We start from the raw sequence: 19,000 nt of genomic DNA on the forward strand, positions 1-19,000 counted from the left end.
AAAGTATTTGAGAGAGTGAAACCGGATTAAAGAGTGAAAAAAGACCCCAAAACTCATCAAAATGTATCACTCTAAACAGGAATTGTCTCATTTTTGTCAGGTAGAGTGGATTGAATAAATATTGCCCTGTCTATTAAAAATAAATGTGAATACAACAATATCTATATTTATTAAAATAGAGGGAGTTCTTAAAAAAATTAAATATTAAAAATCAAACAATGCAAGTGCTATGTGAGTGCAGCCTATACATGAAGGAGAGGATGATGAGGATGAGGAGGAGGGGGGGCGACTTTGAGATGACATTGAGGCTGTGTAGATGGGAGTTGAGTCTCTGGTTGTTGATGTTAGACAGTCGCACAAGGCGAAGCGGCTGCTGCCCGTGTTGATTCAGCCTCCTCCTCCTCCTCCTCTTCTTCTTCTTCCTCCTCTTCTTCCTCCTCCTGGTCTTCAGCACTGCTCCCCGCTGGACAGCTCCCGCTTGGACATCCTCTGTGACGCTGCATGGTCCCTTTAAGTCTTTTAATGGAAGTAAAATCTATTTATGTTCCAAGAAATACTGGGAGTTTACAACTTCGTCCACAGGAGGAATCTACGGATACCTCGCTTCGAGATTTGTGGCAGGCAGCGGATCCTCGGCGGCACAGATCCCACATTCATTGTGAGTAAACTGGCTGCTAAATTTTTTTTGTCTGTCTGTGCGTGCGTGCGTGTTTGAACCCTCATATAAAACAACCTGCTAAATGCATGAGTCTTCTCTTAATATTTCGTCTCGGTGTGTGTGTGTGATTAAATTGTGAATGATACTGTCAATATGTTGCTGGGGTCAATGTAATGACTGGACGATGAGCTCTGCACCTACGCGGTGTAGCCAATTAAATGCAGAATTGATTGGTGTTTGCTGGTCTATTGGACGCTGTAAAATGTGGAGACGCGTTCTGGTGCGTCTAATAACGCGTTTGGTTCTCAATTAATCGGGCAGAATGGGGAGGCTATTTGTGCAGCTTGATGCGTAAAGCTTTTACGCATTGGACATCCCTTTGTCTCCATGATGCGTTTTTTGTTCCAGTTTGTTTGAAACCTCTCTTTATGCCCGCTGCTTGAAAATCTGTTCGTGGATAACTGTTTGGAGAATCTGCAGGTGGTAATTGGTGGACTTGATTATGCTTAATCCTCATAGGCTATTTGCTTTTGCTACGGCGCGTCTTGCGCTCGAGGTGCATGTTTTGGATTCTGTAATTTGTCTTAAACTTTTCGTTGCTGTTGAGAATATCATTTCCCTTTTCTTCCTTTGGGGTATTTTATTGCAGACTTTTTTGGCCACCGTGTGTGCTGATCTGTTTTTTACTGCTGTCAATTTACGCGCAATCTGTCGTATGTGTTTCAGTTCTGGGATCAAGTCCAGCATGACTTTGCCATCGATGGTTTTTGATGTTTGTTGAGTCAGATATGAATGGAAATTTAGTCAAGGAGCCAATTGTTTGAGAGCTGCTTAAATATGTGATTTTTAAATGCATATTACAGTACAACTGTCAATGTTTGGATTAATTAATTTTGCCACATTGAACCTGCAGAGAGCTAAATGAATGTTGTGCAAAATGTGTCCACAATTGCTTCTCAAGTCACCAACATTTTCAGCGCCTCCTGCAAAAACCGACCAAATGCTCTATTCACGCTTCCAGGTTAACGGCGACGACGAGCCGTGTGTGCACAGGCTTCATCTCCTGACATTTGGTCCAAAGGTTAGGTCTAAAAACCGCGAAGCTGCTGTCTACGTGGACTGGTGCTGAAGCCTCCCGTCCGACTGTCAGGACCTCTGCCAAATCCAGAGACATGGCGACGAACGGCACCAAAACGGATGGACAAGTCACAGAACTGAACGAGGTGGCCGCTAACAATGACAAACCCAAGTCACTGGACGTGAAGCCAGAAAAGCAGAAAAAGGAATTGCCTGATAGAGAAACATGGGGTGGGAGATTTGATTTCCTCCTGTCTTGTGTGGGTTATGCAATTGGACTGGGAAACGTGTGGAGATTTCCCTATCTGTGTGGAAAAAACGGAGGAGGTAAACAATATTTTTTCACTGCTAATTTAAGCACACTGCACGGCCCATTCAGCTGCATGATGCACGCACGTAGACGAGCTTGCCTAATTGACCATGTCGATAACATGAAAAGAATTAATATCACCTACATTTGCAACCCTAATTAATTTATGCTGTGCTGTTTCAGAGCCTCAGATTGGTGCGTTCTTGTTAATACATAATCTACTTTTGTCCATGCAGGAGCCTTCTTGATTCCATATTTTTTGACTCTCATATTTGCTGGAATGCCCTTGTTTCTACTGGAATGCTCTCTTGGTCAGTACACCTCCATTGGAGGGCTTGGTGTGTGGAAACTGGCTCCTATGTTCAAAGGTATAACTCACCTAATATTTACAGATAACTGAGGCCTTGTCTAAAAATATATAGGGTGGCCACTTATCCGATGACATACTGTCTAATTCATTTCTGTATGATAGGTGTGGGCCTTGCAGCAGCTGTCCTATCCTTCTGGCTCAACATTTACTACATTGTAATAATATCTTGGGCCATTTACTACCTGTACAACTCCTTCACCCCTGTAAGTATCACACCCTGTGCTCATGTGACTTATAGAAAGCATCATAGGGTCAAGGTTGTTGTATCAGAAACCTTAAATCATCTCATGTGTAAAGGAAGATTAAAAAAAAACACTGATTTTGTTTTACAGAATCTTCCATGGAGCACTTGTAACAATCCATGGAACACAGAGAAATGTTACAATAACCACTCCATTTTGGACACCACCAATCTCACCAGCTCAGTGTTAGAGTTTTGGGAGTAAGAAACTGACTGCTTTTCTTTTGCTTTTCACAACAGCAGAGCTTTTAAGTATCCTGCATGCATCCCTGAGATACACAAAAGGCAGCCTCCTCTTCTCCTGCTGCTGCTGCACGCTTATTTCTCAGTGTGGATAATAGTCTTGTTGTTGCTCGCTCTGACTTATAGGCGCAACATGCATGAAATGACCGATGGCTTGGAAAAACCAGGCCAGATTCGGGTGCCACTGGCTATAACGCTGGCCATCGCCTGGGTCCTCGTGTACTTCTGTATCTGGAAAGGAGTTGCCTGGACAGGGAAGGTAAGACCTTTGCCAGATTTGGGTATCCAAGTCCATTTATGCTACACTGAGTCCCAATGGGGAGTCGAAGTGACAGCTATGCAATATTAATCGGTGTAATATCAGCTCATCAATCATTCAGGTTGCAGTCCACATTGTCCAGATTGATTTCAAAATAAGAGAAAAGACATCAAACAGTCACGTTCACTAATCCTAGTCTCCCTCTTGGTGGCTCTTCTAATTCCAAGCCTCCTGACACAGAGTCTATACTGAGTGTGGATTCATGATAGGAGGAGCAACAAACAGCCATACGCTTCAATCTGGTTTTGTCCTCCTCCCTCGACTTGGAGCAGCTTCCCTCCCCTGGGGTGCCACATTTCGAAAGTCTAACGCATCACGTGACCATGGCAAATAAAATTTGTTTTAGTCACAGCACATCCCATCCCCCTGCACATTTTCTCACTATTTGCTTGCACAGAGTCACAAATGCACACACACAGTCACATCGAAGCTGCAGTGAAATCTTTGCAGAATCTTTAGCTCCTTTTTTTATCTCAAAAAAGGGACTAAAGGACACAAATCTAGAACATCTCTACAACCCATCACATTTCTGAATAATGTGTAAATGCAAAATCTACAAATTGTGCATGCATCATAAATTTGATTAAGATTTAGCAGTGTCCCCTTACTAATAACTCTCCCATGTTATAGGTGGTTTACTTCTCTGCTACGTATCCCTACTTCATGCTGTTTATCCTCTTCATCCGTGGGGTGACTCTACCTGGAGCTAAAGAGGGAATTCTGTTCTATATTACCCCTGACTTTGAAAAACTGAAGGAATCAGAGGTAATGACTTACAATCATATGAATCAAACCTGTATGCTGCATGCTTGAGTGAGCAAGACTCAGCCTCACGCAACTAAAATGTTTGTGTGTTTCTTTGTCAGGTATGGCTGGATGCAGCTACACAGATCTTTTTCTCCTATGGATTGGGATTGGGGTCGCTTATAGCCCTGGGTAGCTATAACCCTTTCAATAACAATGTTTACAGGTAAGACCTGTGATGGTTTCTGAATAGAGATATTCTACGACAAAGAATTCTGCTGAATTTTATACATCAGAGCAAATCTTAAAAGCTGAAGTTATTAAATTGCTGCTTTTTTCCTGTAGTGTATGTCCCTTTTGGAGACCACATTCAAGGGTACTCAATAAGAACCCTTTAAGGGTTGTATTAATGTGAATTGCTGGCATGAATGCAATAACAATCAAAGAGAAGGTTGCTTCTTTCTGTTGGTGTGTGCTGGAGGGGGAAAAAAAGTCTGATTGCAAAGCCTGAGTGTTTTCTCCAGCAGCCCCATGGTTCTAGGTCACATAAACAATCAGTTACATAAAAATAGTTGCATTCATTTTGTGTCCTTGTTTCAAATGGATCTATCTTTCTACATCTATTCCTTTAAAACTGCAATCTGAATTTTATGATTTTGTACAAGCTCTTAAATCTGTTCATGTCTGTTACAAACACAAACGTGTTTCTGCAGAGCGTCTGTACGATCAAAAGGAATTAACAGGCATGATGTTTCCACAGCTACTCTTTGAGATCTCAGTCTCTCCTGTGTGGCCTGTTTAAAGAGAAGATTGATTGAAGAAAACATGACAAAAAATGAGTCAAATGTTTGACAACAGGTTTTTTTTTTATCTTCCCTCTTCCCAGAGACTCTATCATTGTGTGCTTCATCAACTCCTGTACCAGCATGTTTGCTGGCTTTGTAATCTTCTCTATTGTCGGCTTCATGGCTCACGTGACAAAGAAAGACATTGCCGACCTGGCAGCTTCAGGTGAGGGATTGAACATGTGCTTTCTTCTGTCTCTGCGCAAGAAGATGTGCACTGTCATTGATCCTAACAGCTGAACATGGCATTTGTAACACAATCTATGTGGATGTGTGTGTTTGCTGAGTGCTTAGTGAATGAAATTAAATATGATTTTCCATTTTGCTATGCAGGTCCTGGCTTAGCTTTTCTGGCCTACCCTGAGGCTGTAACCCAGTTGCCTGTGTCTCCTCTCTGGGCCATTCTGTTCTTCTCCATGCTGCTCATGCTGGGGATCGACAGCCAGGTAAGGGGCTTGGGAATGATCTGCTCACCGGCTGACCTAAATATTTAAAATGCAGGTACATATCATGCAGCTCACCCCTGCTACCTTCATGATAAGCGTGCAATTTGCTCCTTGTGGACAGATATAGCTGAGCTTTGACATCAGCTGTCAGGTCTTTTTAATGCAACTTTATCACCTCTGTGCCCACAGGTTTCACTGTCGGGATTTCTTTCATTCGTGTTTGATATTTGGGTTCGAGTAAGGCCACAGAGAGTAGAAAAAACTGTACTCATGCAGTTATGTACGAACAGCACTTCAAAGTAAAAGACATGAATTATAACCCCGCTCTTGATGTCACTGCAACTGAGCTTTTGCATAACAGAGTCATTACCAAAATGGCCTCCAAGAAGTGGATGCTTGGTCATTCAGAAGATTACGTTAGCGTTTTTGTCCCATGGTTTGGTGCACACTGCAATTCTATGTCATATCTCATCATCAGTTAGCCTGCCCGCTAAGACGAAACTTCTTAAGTGAAGAATACAATTTGCAAAATATTCACAGACCTCTACACGCTCTTTGCGACAAAGAATATAAAAAGCAGCAGACGCAAATAGCGCGTGTGGTAACATTTATGCTTAATGCACTTTCTGTATGATTCTGTCCTTCAGTTCTGCACCGTGGAAGGCTTCATCACCGCTCTGGTGGATGAGTTTCCCCGAGCTCTGAGGGGGAGGCGAGAGCTTTTCATCGCCTGCGTCTGTCTGGTGTCCTATGTGATCGGACTGTCAAACATCACACAGGTACAGCAGGGTAGCTCTTATGTAACCACTGACTGTTAAAGGCAGCAGATTAATCAAATGAGTAATGGAGTTTGGAGATGTAATTAAAAGATTAAAAGTAGAAAATTCATGCATCTATGTAGAAGGAAGGGAGCAATTTAAGCCTCTAGGAGTTCTCTTAATAGAATTAAAAGTAATACCAGAGTTTTTAATGCTGTAACTATGAAATGAGTGTTTTTAAGAACACACTTCTCTGTTTTTCTGTGTCCAGGGTGGAATCTATGTGTTTAAACTGTTTGACTACTACTCTGCTAGTGGGATGTGTCTGCTGTTCCTGGTCTTCTTTGAGTGCATCTCCATATCTTGGTTCTACGGTGTGTATTCCTATCAGTGTTTCAGGCAACTTTTCCAAATGAAATATGAAAGGTTTTCTCTTTTCTTTACAATAAAACAGAAAACAAAACAGTGAATTAATGCATGAAGGAAATGTCATGGTACACCTGGAGGTTAGAAAGTGCCACACCTCTCCAAATTGATATTTGCGCAGCTTCAAACACTACTCAGCCTCAAGGTCATGAGCACTCATGTGTTCCACCTCACCATCCTCATCATTATGCATGGCAGACCGGTAGCAAATTGAAATAAATTGGATATGAATATTTTGATCATGGATTCATTTGTCTCGCAGGTGTGAACAAGTTCTACGACAACATCCAGGAGATGATTGGATACAAGCCGTGTATATGGTGGAAGTTGTGCTGGGTCGTGTTCACGCCTTGCATCGTCGGTGTGAGTACTCTGGACTAATACAAGTGTACATGTAAAGTCACGACATGAGGAATGAGACAATAAATAAAGTCAATATTACCTGCCTGCAGCCATGTCAGGCTCAGACAGAGCCGCCCGGAGTCAGCAGTGTCAGGATGCATAAAGCGTCTCTTGTCTCCCACAGGGGGTGTTCCTGTTCAGTGCCGTACAAATGGTTCCTCTCACGATGGGAGACTATGTGTTCCCAGGCTGGGGTCAGGGAGTGGGCTGGCTCATGGCAATGTCCTCAATGATTCTCATACCAGGATACATGGTCTACATGTATCTGGGACTCAAGGGCACCTATAAAGAGGTAGGAAGTTGATTGATTGTTGTGTTAGTTGGGTTAAAGAAGACATTTAGCCAGCTTGTGTAGATCTCTTCCACGTCTGTGACCTGACATACCTCCTCTCTTATGTAATCTATTTGTGTCGTCTTTCACTCCTAGCGACTTCGGATAATGCTCCAGCCTCCTGCGGTTGTCAGGCGACCTCAGGAGAACGGACCTGAGCAGCAGGCGGAAACCAACACCGCTAACCTATCCAGCCCCGCTAATCCAGCCAATCCCGCCAGCCCTACTAATCCAGCTCCGGCTAACCCCGCCAGCCCCACCAGTCCGGCTCCAGTCAACTCCACCAGCCCTGTGACCCCCGCCAACCCGGCTCCTCCCGCACCAGCTAGTACAGCCACCGCTGCTAGCCCGGTAAACCCAGCGACTAGTCCCACCACCACTGTCACCACCACTGTCACCACCACAGCTAGTCCGGCTAACCCAACCACCACCACAACTGTTAGCCCGACCAGCCCACCACCACCAAACCCAGCTAGCCCAACAGAGCCTGTTAACCCCCCAAACCCAACAAGCCCAACCTCTAACCTGACCAATGCAGAGGCCAACGTGTAGACAACAAAGAAACCCTCATGGAGCATGTAGACAAAAAAGAACATTACAAAGGACTTCCAAGATTTTAATTGATTCACCTACCTCCAGGGGCAATATGTGATCAAAACCGATTTTCAACCACGTTTAATTTTCTGCATTTGTAAAACCAAGCCAGTGATGTCTTATTGTTGGTTTGCATTCTGAAAACAATATCAAAGACTGTTAGTGTTCACAAATACAACCGTAAATCCGAACAAAAAAAGATGTAAACATACTGTGTAATACTGTGAGAAAAGAAAAAAATAGAGATATAGATTAGAGATTTGTTGAATATCTTCATGAATCAAGTAAATGCCGTGTGAATATAGTAGATGAAGTAGTGAACAAAATTGACATCATTGAAGAGTGCAAGGGATGGCGTCAATTTTATCGTGGATGTTTACTAAACCTCACACAGTTGTCTCTTTTCCAAACATTGCACTCTGTGAGGTAAACTACAGGCCACAAGGCAAACAGGGGAGCTCGACGTAAGCACAATGCCAATAAGAAGTTCATGTTTAGGAGCTCTGGAGCAAACCAGTATTTGTTGCAAAAGATTTTTGTGTGTGAGAGAGACTGTTATTTTTTTCCTTCCTTTTTTTCAGTATAAAAAAGGGAAAATCTTGTATGTGATTGAGACATTTTTAGAGTTATTTTTAGGATGTTTTATACTATATGTGTTGTGATGGAGGACCAAAATCAATAGGCAGACAAAAGCAAAAACTATGCCATTTAGTGTTTGGTTGGCAAAGCACAGGGTACTAAGAAGTACAACAAAAAAAGAAAAAAAAAGAAAAAGCACAGGGTTAGAGAAGTGATTTACAAACATCGACTATCCCTTAATGCTGACAGTCAATCCTGTTTACGTTTTGCATGCTTTCCTCAGGAACATCAGTGAAAATTTTACTGAAATGTCTCCTGACTAATAAAAAAAAAGAAGAACAGAGACGGCCTTAAGCCAATAGACCAATTTCAGCCAAGCCATAGTCTGTTTACATGACTGGGCAGAAGTACAAAATATAACTTTGTATGCTAGCACAAAAACCTGGACCAACTCTGTGTTTTAGTACAGTCATTCTTTTTCTTTATGTGTAATGATCAATTATAGTTTGATCTATATGTATTCAGCAATACATATGTAGATGTATAAGTGCAGGCCAGTAAGCAGGTGGTCTGTTTCTCCTTTTGTTTCTGTTGTCTTTGCTTTACTAGTGAAAAGCACAAAGCTTTAATTTCCCCAGACTTTTGCCATGGCGTGTTAGGACAATGTTAGTTTGCTTCTATGGCAGCTACTGTGAAAGGCATCTGGTTGAACAGAACATGTTTACTTTGAAAAGCAAAACAACTGAGCGAAAATGTGAAATGGCTACAGTTCATGTCCTGTGAATTTTGTATAAAGTTAACTCTACCACAGTTTTCTCTGGAACTTTGTTGTAAAACTGTACTGTGTAAAACATGTAACTGTGAATGTCTGTATTACATTGGAAGTTATTGTCTAAATGTTGAAAAAATGGAGTTGCTGTTTTCTGCAATAATATTTTGATCACAGAAGCTAAAGCACATATCTTACAGAAATATACGAAATGATGATGACAATGAAGATACTGACGATTATATTAAAAATAGAAACTATGTCTAGTAAAACAATATTGTTTTGTATATTTTTAACTGTCTCACTGCCTAATGTAAAACATAATATAAACATGATATGTATCTAAATGGTGTCAAATGATAAAGCACGATTGTTATGTTATACAAACAGAAAAAGACTGAAAAAATAAAGAGTTATAGAAAAATATAAATACAATACATGCCTGGCATATGTCCCTTATAGCATGTGTGTTAAAAGTAGCAGCCCCGTGCTTTTCAACCCTCGTATCAGGAAATTAGGTCAACCCCACTATCCTCTCAAAAGATGTACGCCGCGCTGAATCCTGCAGTAGTAATTGGCTATTGTTCCCTCTCTTGTAGCTAAACCCTGATGTTGTCTACGGTGTATTTCTAGTCAATAGAAAAATAAATACGTGAGACCAATAAACGTACAAACAGGGATTTAGCGGGTGGGGGAAAAAAAGTCTTGCATAGCTGGATTCGTTTTGTGTTTTGTTAGAATGAGGCCAGGTGGGACGTGTGAAAATTAAACAAAAACCTCTCCTCTGTAGTTTTGAGTGAGGATGACATCCAGCTTAGCTCTCCCATGGGGGTAGGAAAAAAAGGGGTAAACATTACTGTAAAAAAAAAAAAAAAAAGAAGAAGAAACATCAAAAGAGGAAAGAGAGGAAATCGTCTGAGGCTCTTCTTCCTTGAGGTTTATAGAGTGTCAGAAACACAAGCTGATAGAGAGAGGCCTCCTCGGCAAGAAAAACATCACCACAGAACAGCTCTGGCCCCGGGGCCTGGCGTGCCCACCCGCCTGCCTGCCCCATCTCCCCAACCTCTTATGGCTCTGTGTGTATCCCTGCGTTCGTTCGCGTGTGTGTGTGTGTGTGTGTGTGTGTGTGTGTGTGTGTGTGTGTGAGTGTGTGTGTGTGTGTGTGTGTGTGTGTGTGTGTGTGTGTGTGTGTGTCTTCTCCCCCACCTCCTGCAGTTGATGCTTCCATTAGCTTCCAGTGTGATAAAGGAGACAGCACCAGCTGACACCACCACAATGACTTGCTGTAAAAAAAAGAATGAGATGTCCCCTCTAGTAGCTTGTGGCAAACTGTGTGTGTGTGTGTGTGTAGATGTGTGTGTGTGTGTGTGAGAGAGAGAGAGAAAGTGTGTGTGTTAGAGAGGGAGGATGGGGACAGAAAGCTGTGTTTGAGTGGTCTGGGGTTTGAATAATGCCCCCAATGGTAGCTCATATAAACTAGCCCCTGATGGATGACTTACTAGCCTCCTTTATTCCCAGTTGTGTAATTTAGTATCATTACCTATGAAAACCAGTCACAGGCGAGACAACTCAGACTGATGTCTTACCTCCAGCAAAACCATAGATCATCATTTCAGGCAGGGGCGGACAGGGGGAGGAAGCCAGAAGCTAGTTGGGGGAAATCCAGCAGAACACAATTAGTCTGAGTTCAGGTCATGGATTAAACATGGAATCAATAATACTGTATAGAACAAATACACATTCTTTGGGGTGGAAAATATGTGCTTTATTTTATCCTGCAAGAGCAAATATAAATATTTGACCTATTTCCAAGCTATTGTTTTCCCTGCTCAACTAAGACTTAAAGACACCACAGCTCAGTTATGAGAGGCATCGATTATGGGACCTGATTGGAAATATTGGTTGTTGTGGTATTCCAGATTTTTTTTTTTTCAAATCAATTCATGATGGGTATGTTACCAAAACTTGTGCCTCAATAGTATTTGGAAGGGGAATTCTAAATATTAAACCCATACTATCAAGACTTGGGAGGGCAATTTTGAATACTATGAGGAAAACACTGCAACCCCTTAAAATTCAGACTGGTTCACAAATTGACACTATCAGCGATGGCAGAAATTAGTGACCAGTTGTGAAGGCTTTTTGGGTTGTCTACCGTTGAACTTGGACCAGGGGCGATTCTAGGATAGGATGTTTTGGGATGCTGAGCCGTGCATGATAAATTTCACTGTTTTGTACATTTTAATGCAATTTAATTCCCACATTTGTGAAGGAAAAGTATAACACTTTTTGGGAAAGTCTGTGACTAAACCATCAAATCTGATAAAGGTTATTTAAATGCTGAGCCACAGAAAAAGAGAAATGGATTGGAATCATAAAAGAAACATATGGTAGCCCTAATTTCTGGGGAAAGACGACTCATTTATATACAGCAGCTCCTCAACATATACATAAACAGTATGTATGTTTCTGGAGCAAACCAGTAGTGAGTACCAAAAATACCAAAAATTGACATTGGATGGGTTTTGTTTGGACTTTCATTTGAAATGCAATGCACAACATGTAAAACGCGGTGGAGCTGCTGTATTTTTGTTGTTAAAATATTACGTTTCAACCAAGTATTGTATGGTTTTGAAACTTTTGGACATACAGTAAAAAAAAAAAGAAATCTCTCATATTTTAGGGGTGCTGGGATTCAATTTAGAGGTGCTTCAGCGCCCCCAAAAATGGGCTAGAAACGCCTAAAGTAAAGCTTATGTTATCCAGAACATGTTGTAAGATTACATGGAAGTTTTTCTGCCTCTGACCTTTTCCACTCTGCCTTCTTGTATATTTTTTGTCCTTTACTTCCCATTTCATTTGTATTTTAACCAATCTGATTTGTTCTTTTAAGCGGACCAGTTCACTTTAAAGTGTAGGGGGGAGGTGAAGACCATTGGTACCACTGAGCCTCTCTTACAGTATAGGTAACCTATAACAATTCTAGGACCAAATGTTCAAATATGAAGATGGCCATAACCAAAAATTCAATGTTCCAAAATTGCAGATGATTGAGTCAGATAATGTGAATGTGCCAGGTTGCCTGTCCAAGCCTTCTGTCATGGTGAAAAAATCTCATCTGTCAATTATCTTGGTCAGTCCACCCGTCTTAATGCTAAAGTTAACCCTTTAGATAACTCAGAATAATAGGGTCATAACCTAAACGGCAGCAGCAAAGATAGTCAACTTCTAAATGTTGTCCAAACAGCTTGGATCTTTAGTTAGTGTGTGTGCTTTTTATTATTCTGTTTCAATTCGTCAGCCTCATCACACACGCTCTCCTTTTTGCCTTAATGAGCCGATAAAAAGGGAACACCTCTCAAAGTGTGAGGAGGGTCTTTTTCATCTCCTGTCTCATTATGTAGATAACTTGAAACCTATTGTCTCTAGGACCACGATGAAGGGGCTTATAAATAAACTTGACTATAAACAAACACTCTATATTAGCTGTTTGTTCATATCAGCACTATACATGTTAATTGATATAGATAGCATGAATTAATGTGACTTTTTTTCCCCATGCAGAGTCTGTGGTCTTATCAGCTCCATTTTGTGGCCAGATCTAAGCAAGGGGACAGTGTTTGGTGTTTAGCATTTCTTGGCACTCTCTGTCGCGAGCCTATTTTTAAAGTTAAAAAGTGCTCGCAGTGTGGCCGCGAGAGAGGACACTGAAGAAGCAAACTGGTGATCCATGATGCTTTTATGAAAGGATGACAGAACGCTTCAGCTTATAAACTCACACAGGCTGCAATGATTAATCCTCACAGCCCACTTAGAGCAAGAAAAGCTAATCCTGCTGTGAAGATGAAAAGGCTGATAATTAAATGTATACTTTCTCTGTTTTTAACCCCAGTGCCAAAGGATTCTCTTAATCATAACGCCCTATCGGGTTCATATTGTCGTGGGTCACCGAACCTGCATATTTTTGATGTGGATTTTGTGTGATCATTTGTGACATTTTTCCTCTGCTGCGTTTTATTTGCCCCAGACTTTCTGTCTGAGGTATGCTCACATGAGAATTCAAAGCAAATACATTAATGAATAACTAATCTTTGCAGATGCTTGAATCTACATATCAATGTAATCAGAGGATGTTGTGTGCATGGCTATTTCCAGCAGAGGGGCTGAGAGGATGTCAAGCATGCAAAGCTCTCTCTCTCTGCATATATGCTAATTGGGCTCCATCTCCAGTCTGAATACCAACCTTGCTGAAATGAACTTGTTTACTGGCTCATTTTTGTAAGGGACCAACATGTCTTCTTTTTTCTTTTTTTTTTTTTGCTCATACACACACACTGCACCGCTGCGTATAGATCAAGTTTTTATGCTGCTCAGCTGGGTGAGATTTAAGATTAATGAGTGCACTCTGAGACATTTGAGTTGTGGATTCCCTATGATTCTGCCGTTTGATTCAGCGCTCTAGTGACACAGCAAATATTGCAGATATTTCAGGCAAAGAAGCAGAGCATAAGACTGTACAGATTCAAATATCAGATTTTGAGGCAGATGCCAAAGAGGTTACCTTGTCACAAATAAGAGCTTACAGGACTCACTTTAGAACTCTATATTGGTTTGATTTTAAAAATCCCCCTCATGTGGAAATGATACGCTTCAATTTACATTGTACTGCTCTCCCCCCCGTTGTGCCTCTCTACACTATCACATGCATGAACCTGTCCCCATCTGCTCTCTAATGTAAATATTCTACTATTTTAGTTGTATCTGTATTTCTATCGTACTAATCCAGAACTGGGGTAGCATTTTTAATCATGAAATACAGCATACAACAGCTGCTCTGAAAATGAATCTGTGTAAGTGAGAGGGAATTTAAAGTCCCAATAAAGAGGACTATTTCAGCTAATCAGGAGACTTTCCCCTGCTACTTTCAGTTTTTCTGTGGCGCGTCTTGTCTTTTGTCACAGCTTATAACATCTCCCCAAAGTGCCAGAGGCTTATGGGGGAGTCATTGTAGATTACTGCCTGGGTCAAATACTGAATGCAAATCAGGCCGAGGAAGAGGCAAAGTGAAACGCTGAAAAAGAATCAGAGTGCTGCAAATATCCAGAAAAGAAACAGCAGTATTTTTCTTATTCTACAAATGTGTTGTACGTGTTCTGAATATTAACTATGAGGTAAATTGTGTGTGTAAATTGGGTTGAAATATTGAGAAAAAGAGGAGCAGAATATTAGCAGACTGTTCGAGGAGCTGGCTAATGTACAAGACTATATAGCTCATGCCCAACGTAAGCCAAGGGGAGAAATTCCACATGGTGAGCAAGACATGTTTCTGCCTGGATGTCACGCACAGTTGGTGCTCTGGATGATCTTGTGCCCCCCCCCCCCCTGATGTGAAGCTAGTAGGAGGAAGGGCCAGCTCTCCAGTGAAGCTCCTCTAATGGCTTCCTCCTGGGTTCCCTGCCCAAGGGGTTTCAGGCCCTGTGTTGTAGCCTGGACCTCCTCAGGATGTGGGACTTTGATAATAGCTGACAAATAAAAAACTCAGCCGACATCGAATCAAGTTATTTCTTTCACTGCTTGCACATAGAAATGACAACAGGCAAACATATTCTGGGCTCCTCTGAATTTCATTACTCTGCAGCTAATCTGCTGAAACTTAGCCTACACCGACTGGCAAAGCTGCACCTGCAAGCACCTGTGTGCATGAGCAGGATGTGCGCATGAGGTGTATTCATGCAGACATGCAGCATGTTCCATTTGCATATATGGATGCATGAGCATGCACACGCAATGCACGTTTGTGTTAACTGGAGTATGTGGGCATGGATTTGCAGTATGTACAAGTCCTCATGGGGAGTGTAAAGACGTAATCAGGCAGCAGCTCCAGGCACAGCTTTAGTAAAGACCCTCTTTCCAAAAAAGTTGTGTCAGATTACGCCAGCACACAATTAACACTTCAGTCCTCAGGATGCAGGCGGAATCTCCTCACTTTATTACAGCAGGGAACTGAGAGCGAGGTGGAAGGTGTGGAGCAGGTGGTTGAGAAAGTTCATGACCCAAAACTACTGTCATTTTGTTTTATCATTAGGAGATTCATTTCTGACTGAAAGTGAAGCTCCGTCCATGCTCTGTCCTTCCACTCTCCCTCACAATGAACTACAATACCTTCAACTGCTGGGAACCACATGGGGAAAGAAAGAAGAGGGTTATATCTGTGACCACCTTAACCCTCTTGGTTTTCTACAGTCACCACTGCAAGGACATTTTCACGATCATCATCAAGTTATTTGAAAATGTAAAACACGCCTTTGCACAGTTGTTCACTGATTTAAAAGCATTTTATTTGAAAAGTTAATTCCGTCTCAGCGTCTTTCTTTCTTAGAAATGCAGTTTCTCCTTTGAATCATTTACTTTAAAGTAGCTTCATCGTAGGTGGTTACTTATTACCATTCAAATTTCTACTGGTTATATTTGTTGATTTTAAACATTTCATTAGTTTCCCTTTTGTAATTTAAGCCCTACAAAATAATTTATACTTCTTTCTATTTTGTCTGTTCTTATGGGAAGCACTTAGGACTGCGGAGTTCAGAAAATTTACTTAAATTTGCATCAAAAAACAAGATAATCATGAAGCTGGATTCAATCTATGTTCAGGCACATGATAATAGATCTGTATGTATCTAAGATTCACACATAATGTATTTGTGTGTGCAAATAAATGTTGATTTATTTCTTTGGCACATAGTTATATGCAAATGTGACCAAGTAACCTCTGCATGGGATGTGCATGCACTATTCTCTGTTGCATGACATTTTTACTCATGCAGTTATGCCCTTGCCTGTGCACAATGACTGCACAATAACTTGAATTTTTAGGCACACTGCATGCATAAAGAACCCTTCCTTCAAATATCAGCCAACAACTAAGACTAACACATGAGCATCCACACTGCTATGCTCTGAGAACATTTTGAAGCCTGTTATCTGGAGTTTACTCTTTCTGACACAAAGAAAACACATTGAAAACTTTTATGGAAGCACTGTCGTATGCGAACAAGCTCATTCATTCTCCGTCTGTCTCGCTAACTTCCACAAACTAACATACAAACACATAGACACACACAGAGACACACAGGCACACACGATGATTAAGAGGTCTGAAGGCCTTCAGGGCGGGCTTGGACTTGGGGACTGCAGTGAATCATAGCTATGATGTGCTGCATGCTTTCTATTCTGATCTGTCACAGAGGTTTGGGAGCTGTGCTCACTGATGAGTGAGCCAGACCAGGCAGGGGCCACGGCAGCCTGCTCAGTCTGTCCTTCCCCCTCCTCAGGCACCTCCGCTCTGCTCCCTCCCTCCCTCCCTCCCTCCCTCCCTCCATCCCCAGAGCTGAACAGTCACAGGTAAGACGCCGCGAGACGAGCCTGCGCATTACACAGCAGTGACACTCAGCAGGGGTCAATGAGGTCAAGACAGAGACAAACAGTGACGCAGACAGGGCGCAATTGCTGACGTAACATGAACGACACACACACGGTTCACGGAACAAACTTCTATTCGGCAGGACATTTATCGTATGGTGACATTTGAAAACAGGGAATTTTGGATAAATGCCAAATATGTAGGAACTGGTTTTGTATTTGATATTAAGAGCTCAGATTATATTTGCTATCACTCATGGTCTCTTCTTGAATTATATATTTAAGTTTGGAAAACATGACGTGCTATCCAAACTTTTCATATTTTGTTGTAATGTAGTCAAAAAACAAAATGACATAATGTACCATTTTCAACTTCCCGTGAAGTTCAAACAATTGCATTACATCTAAAAAAAAAGTTGGTGATGAGATATATTTATTATGGTATATCATGTGTATTCATGCATCTATTTACATGAGTCTAGATTTCTTACTTTATCTACAACACCACCACCAGCTCCAAAACTATAGCCACACATTATCCACTACTGTTCAACGAATGAACAAATATGAGTCGGTTGAGTTCTTGATGAAGAAGGAGACAAACGTGGCATGGTTAGGTTTGTGTTAGACTTACAGTGACACCCCCCACCTCGGCTGACACCTCAGCAGTTTGGATAGGGTGCCAAGGGCTTGCACGGGCCAACGCATGTCACTCACGCTTTCATTGTCAGTCAGAACCCTTTGCCATAGGTATGTATCACTTAGATTTTGTGCAGTTTGATGTGTAAATCCATCCATTAATCACTGTCTAAGATTAGGGAAAAACCCAGAGTGGTTAGGGTTAGGGAAAGATTGTGGGTAAGGTGTTCCTTCCCAGACATGTCCAAAGATTAGGTTTGAGGTCCACTAACAAAGATCAAAGGTTAGGATTAGGCAAGAACCCAGAGTGGTTAGGGTTAGGGTAAGGGTTGGGTGAGGAGATAAATTGTGAGTAAGCCCAAAGGTTAGGTTTAGGAATATACTCCAGTGACAAAAACTAAGGGTTAGGGTTAGGAACCAAGTCCAATGACCAATACTGTGGGTTAGGGTTAGACAAGAACTCTGAGTGGTTGCAACTCAAGGCAACAGAAAGCAACTTTAACAACTTAAACTGTCTTCATAAGGCTTTGCAGTTGATAACTGACCACTTCTGACTCTTTAGAATCCATAGACTGTATAAGATATGGAAGTAGGATCCATGACGTCACCCATCTGTTTCTGAAGCGTTGTTTTGAGGCCAATCGTCGGCGGCAGCCATATTGCTGCTGTTGAGCGATTGTGACGTAAAGAAGTGGACTTTGAGCCTCCTGGCCAACAGCTACAGTGTTCCCGCCTGTCAATCAAGTCAGCTGTGCCTCTCATTGGAAAACTCGTAATCACAATATCTTCGAAATTGCCACGCTAGAAAAAATTCACCCTCCTCACAGTGTGTGCCGATCAAGAAATGAGCTATCCAGACTACACGTGTCTTTTGTACCAGGCTGTAAACATGTTTATTTCTGCTGTAAAGATCGGCTTTTACCCATTCATGTATATGTGACTTCCAGTACTTCCAGAGCCAGCCTCAAGCGGATCCTCGATAAACTGCAGTTTTTAGCACTTCCACATAGGACTCATATTTTTAGACCGGAGGTTGCCGCTTGTTAGAAACTCAGTGGAGTTGACTTCAGTTTGAGTTGAGTTCAGTTGAGACTGGTTCAGTCTTTTCAAAAATCGAACAGTGATCAAGGCTGTTTAATAAAAACTAAATATAACCATGGAAACAGTGGACATAATTTAGTGGCTGATGTGTCATATAGTATCACACATACAGTGGAGCAAAAAAGTATTTAGTCAGCCACTGATTTTGCAAGTTCTCCCACTTAGAAAGATGAGAGAGGCCTGTAATTTTCATCAGAGGTACACTTCAACTATGAGAGACAAAATGAGAAAAAAAAATAGTACTATATTCGCATATAGTGCGAATACGCGCGTATCAAGCGAATTCATTCGCGCAAACGATTCGCAAGAGTTGAAATATCTGAACTCAAGCGAATGAATCGCGGCGCGATAGCCAATCGGCGTGCAGATCACCCGGGACGTGTGTTGTGTGACGTATGGACCAGCGGAGATCCCAGCGGAGATTCCCTCATCTGGAATATATGGGACACTTTGATTCTATCATCGTACAGCTTCCCCAAACTCTGTGACACTACCTGTTTTTATGGGATGAGGAATAAACAGGAACTCACTGTGAGGACAGAGAGTGAGGAGGATTATGTGGTGAGTTGTGAAAAAAATTTTCAGCTGTTGTAGTAGGAAGTAATCTCTGCCCCATTTAGTATAAACGGCTTCCCCATTCAATGTCCACGAGCTCAACCTTGTTACTGCGGTCAAGCCAGCCTCCACTTCTGAAACGAAAGTCAAGCCAGCCTCCACTGTATTCTGTTT

General features: G+C 41.8%; 1 protein-coding gene across 1 annotated transcript; it reads left to right on the forward strand.

The window, feature by feature from the left end:
• Window positions 1-327: 327 nt before the first annotated feature.
• On the forward strand, window positions 328-9,531 carry LOC117822116 (sodium- and chloride-dependent GABA transporter 1-like). Its single transcript, XM_034696759.1, has 15 exons — window positions 328-658; window positions 1,680-2,062; window positions 2,282-2,413; window positions 2,518-2,618; window positions 2,748-2,857; window positions 3,026-3,158; window positions 3,849-3,983; window positions 4,085-4,188; window positions 4,849-4,973; window positions 5,141-5,253; window positions 5,901-6,032; window positions 6,283-6,385; window positions 6,700-6,800; window positions 6,964-7,131; window positions 7,267-9,531. Exons 2-15 carry the CDS (start codon window positions 1,831-1,833, stop codon window positions 7,720-7,722), a joined length of 2,145 nt encoding a protein of 714 aa, XP_034552650.1. The 5' UTR covers window positions 328-658; window positions 1,680-1,830; the 3' UTR covers window positions 7,723-9,531.
• Window positions 9,532-19,000: the final 9,469 nt, after the last annotated feature.

The sequence above is a fragment of the Notolabrus celidotus genome, chromosome 11 (assembly GCF_009762535.1).
Source record: "Notolabrus celidotus isolate fNotCel1 chromosome 11, fNotCel1.pri, whole genome shotgun sequence".
NCBI lineage: Eukaryota > Metazoa > Chordata > Actinopteri > Labriformes > Labridae > Notolabrus > Notolabrus celidotus.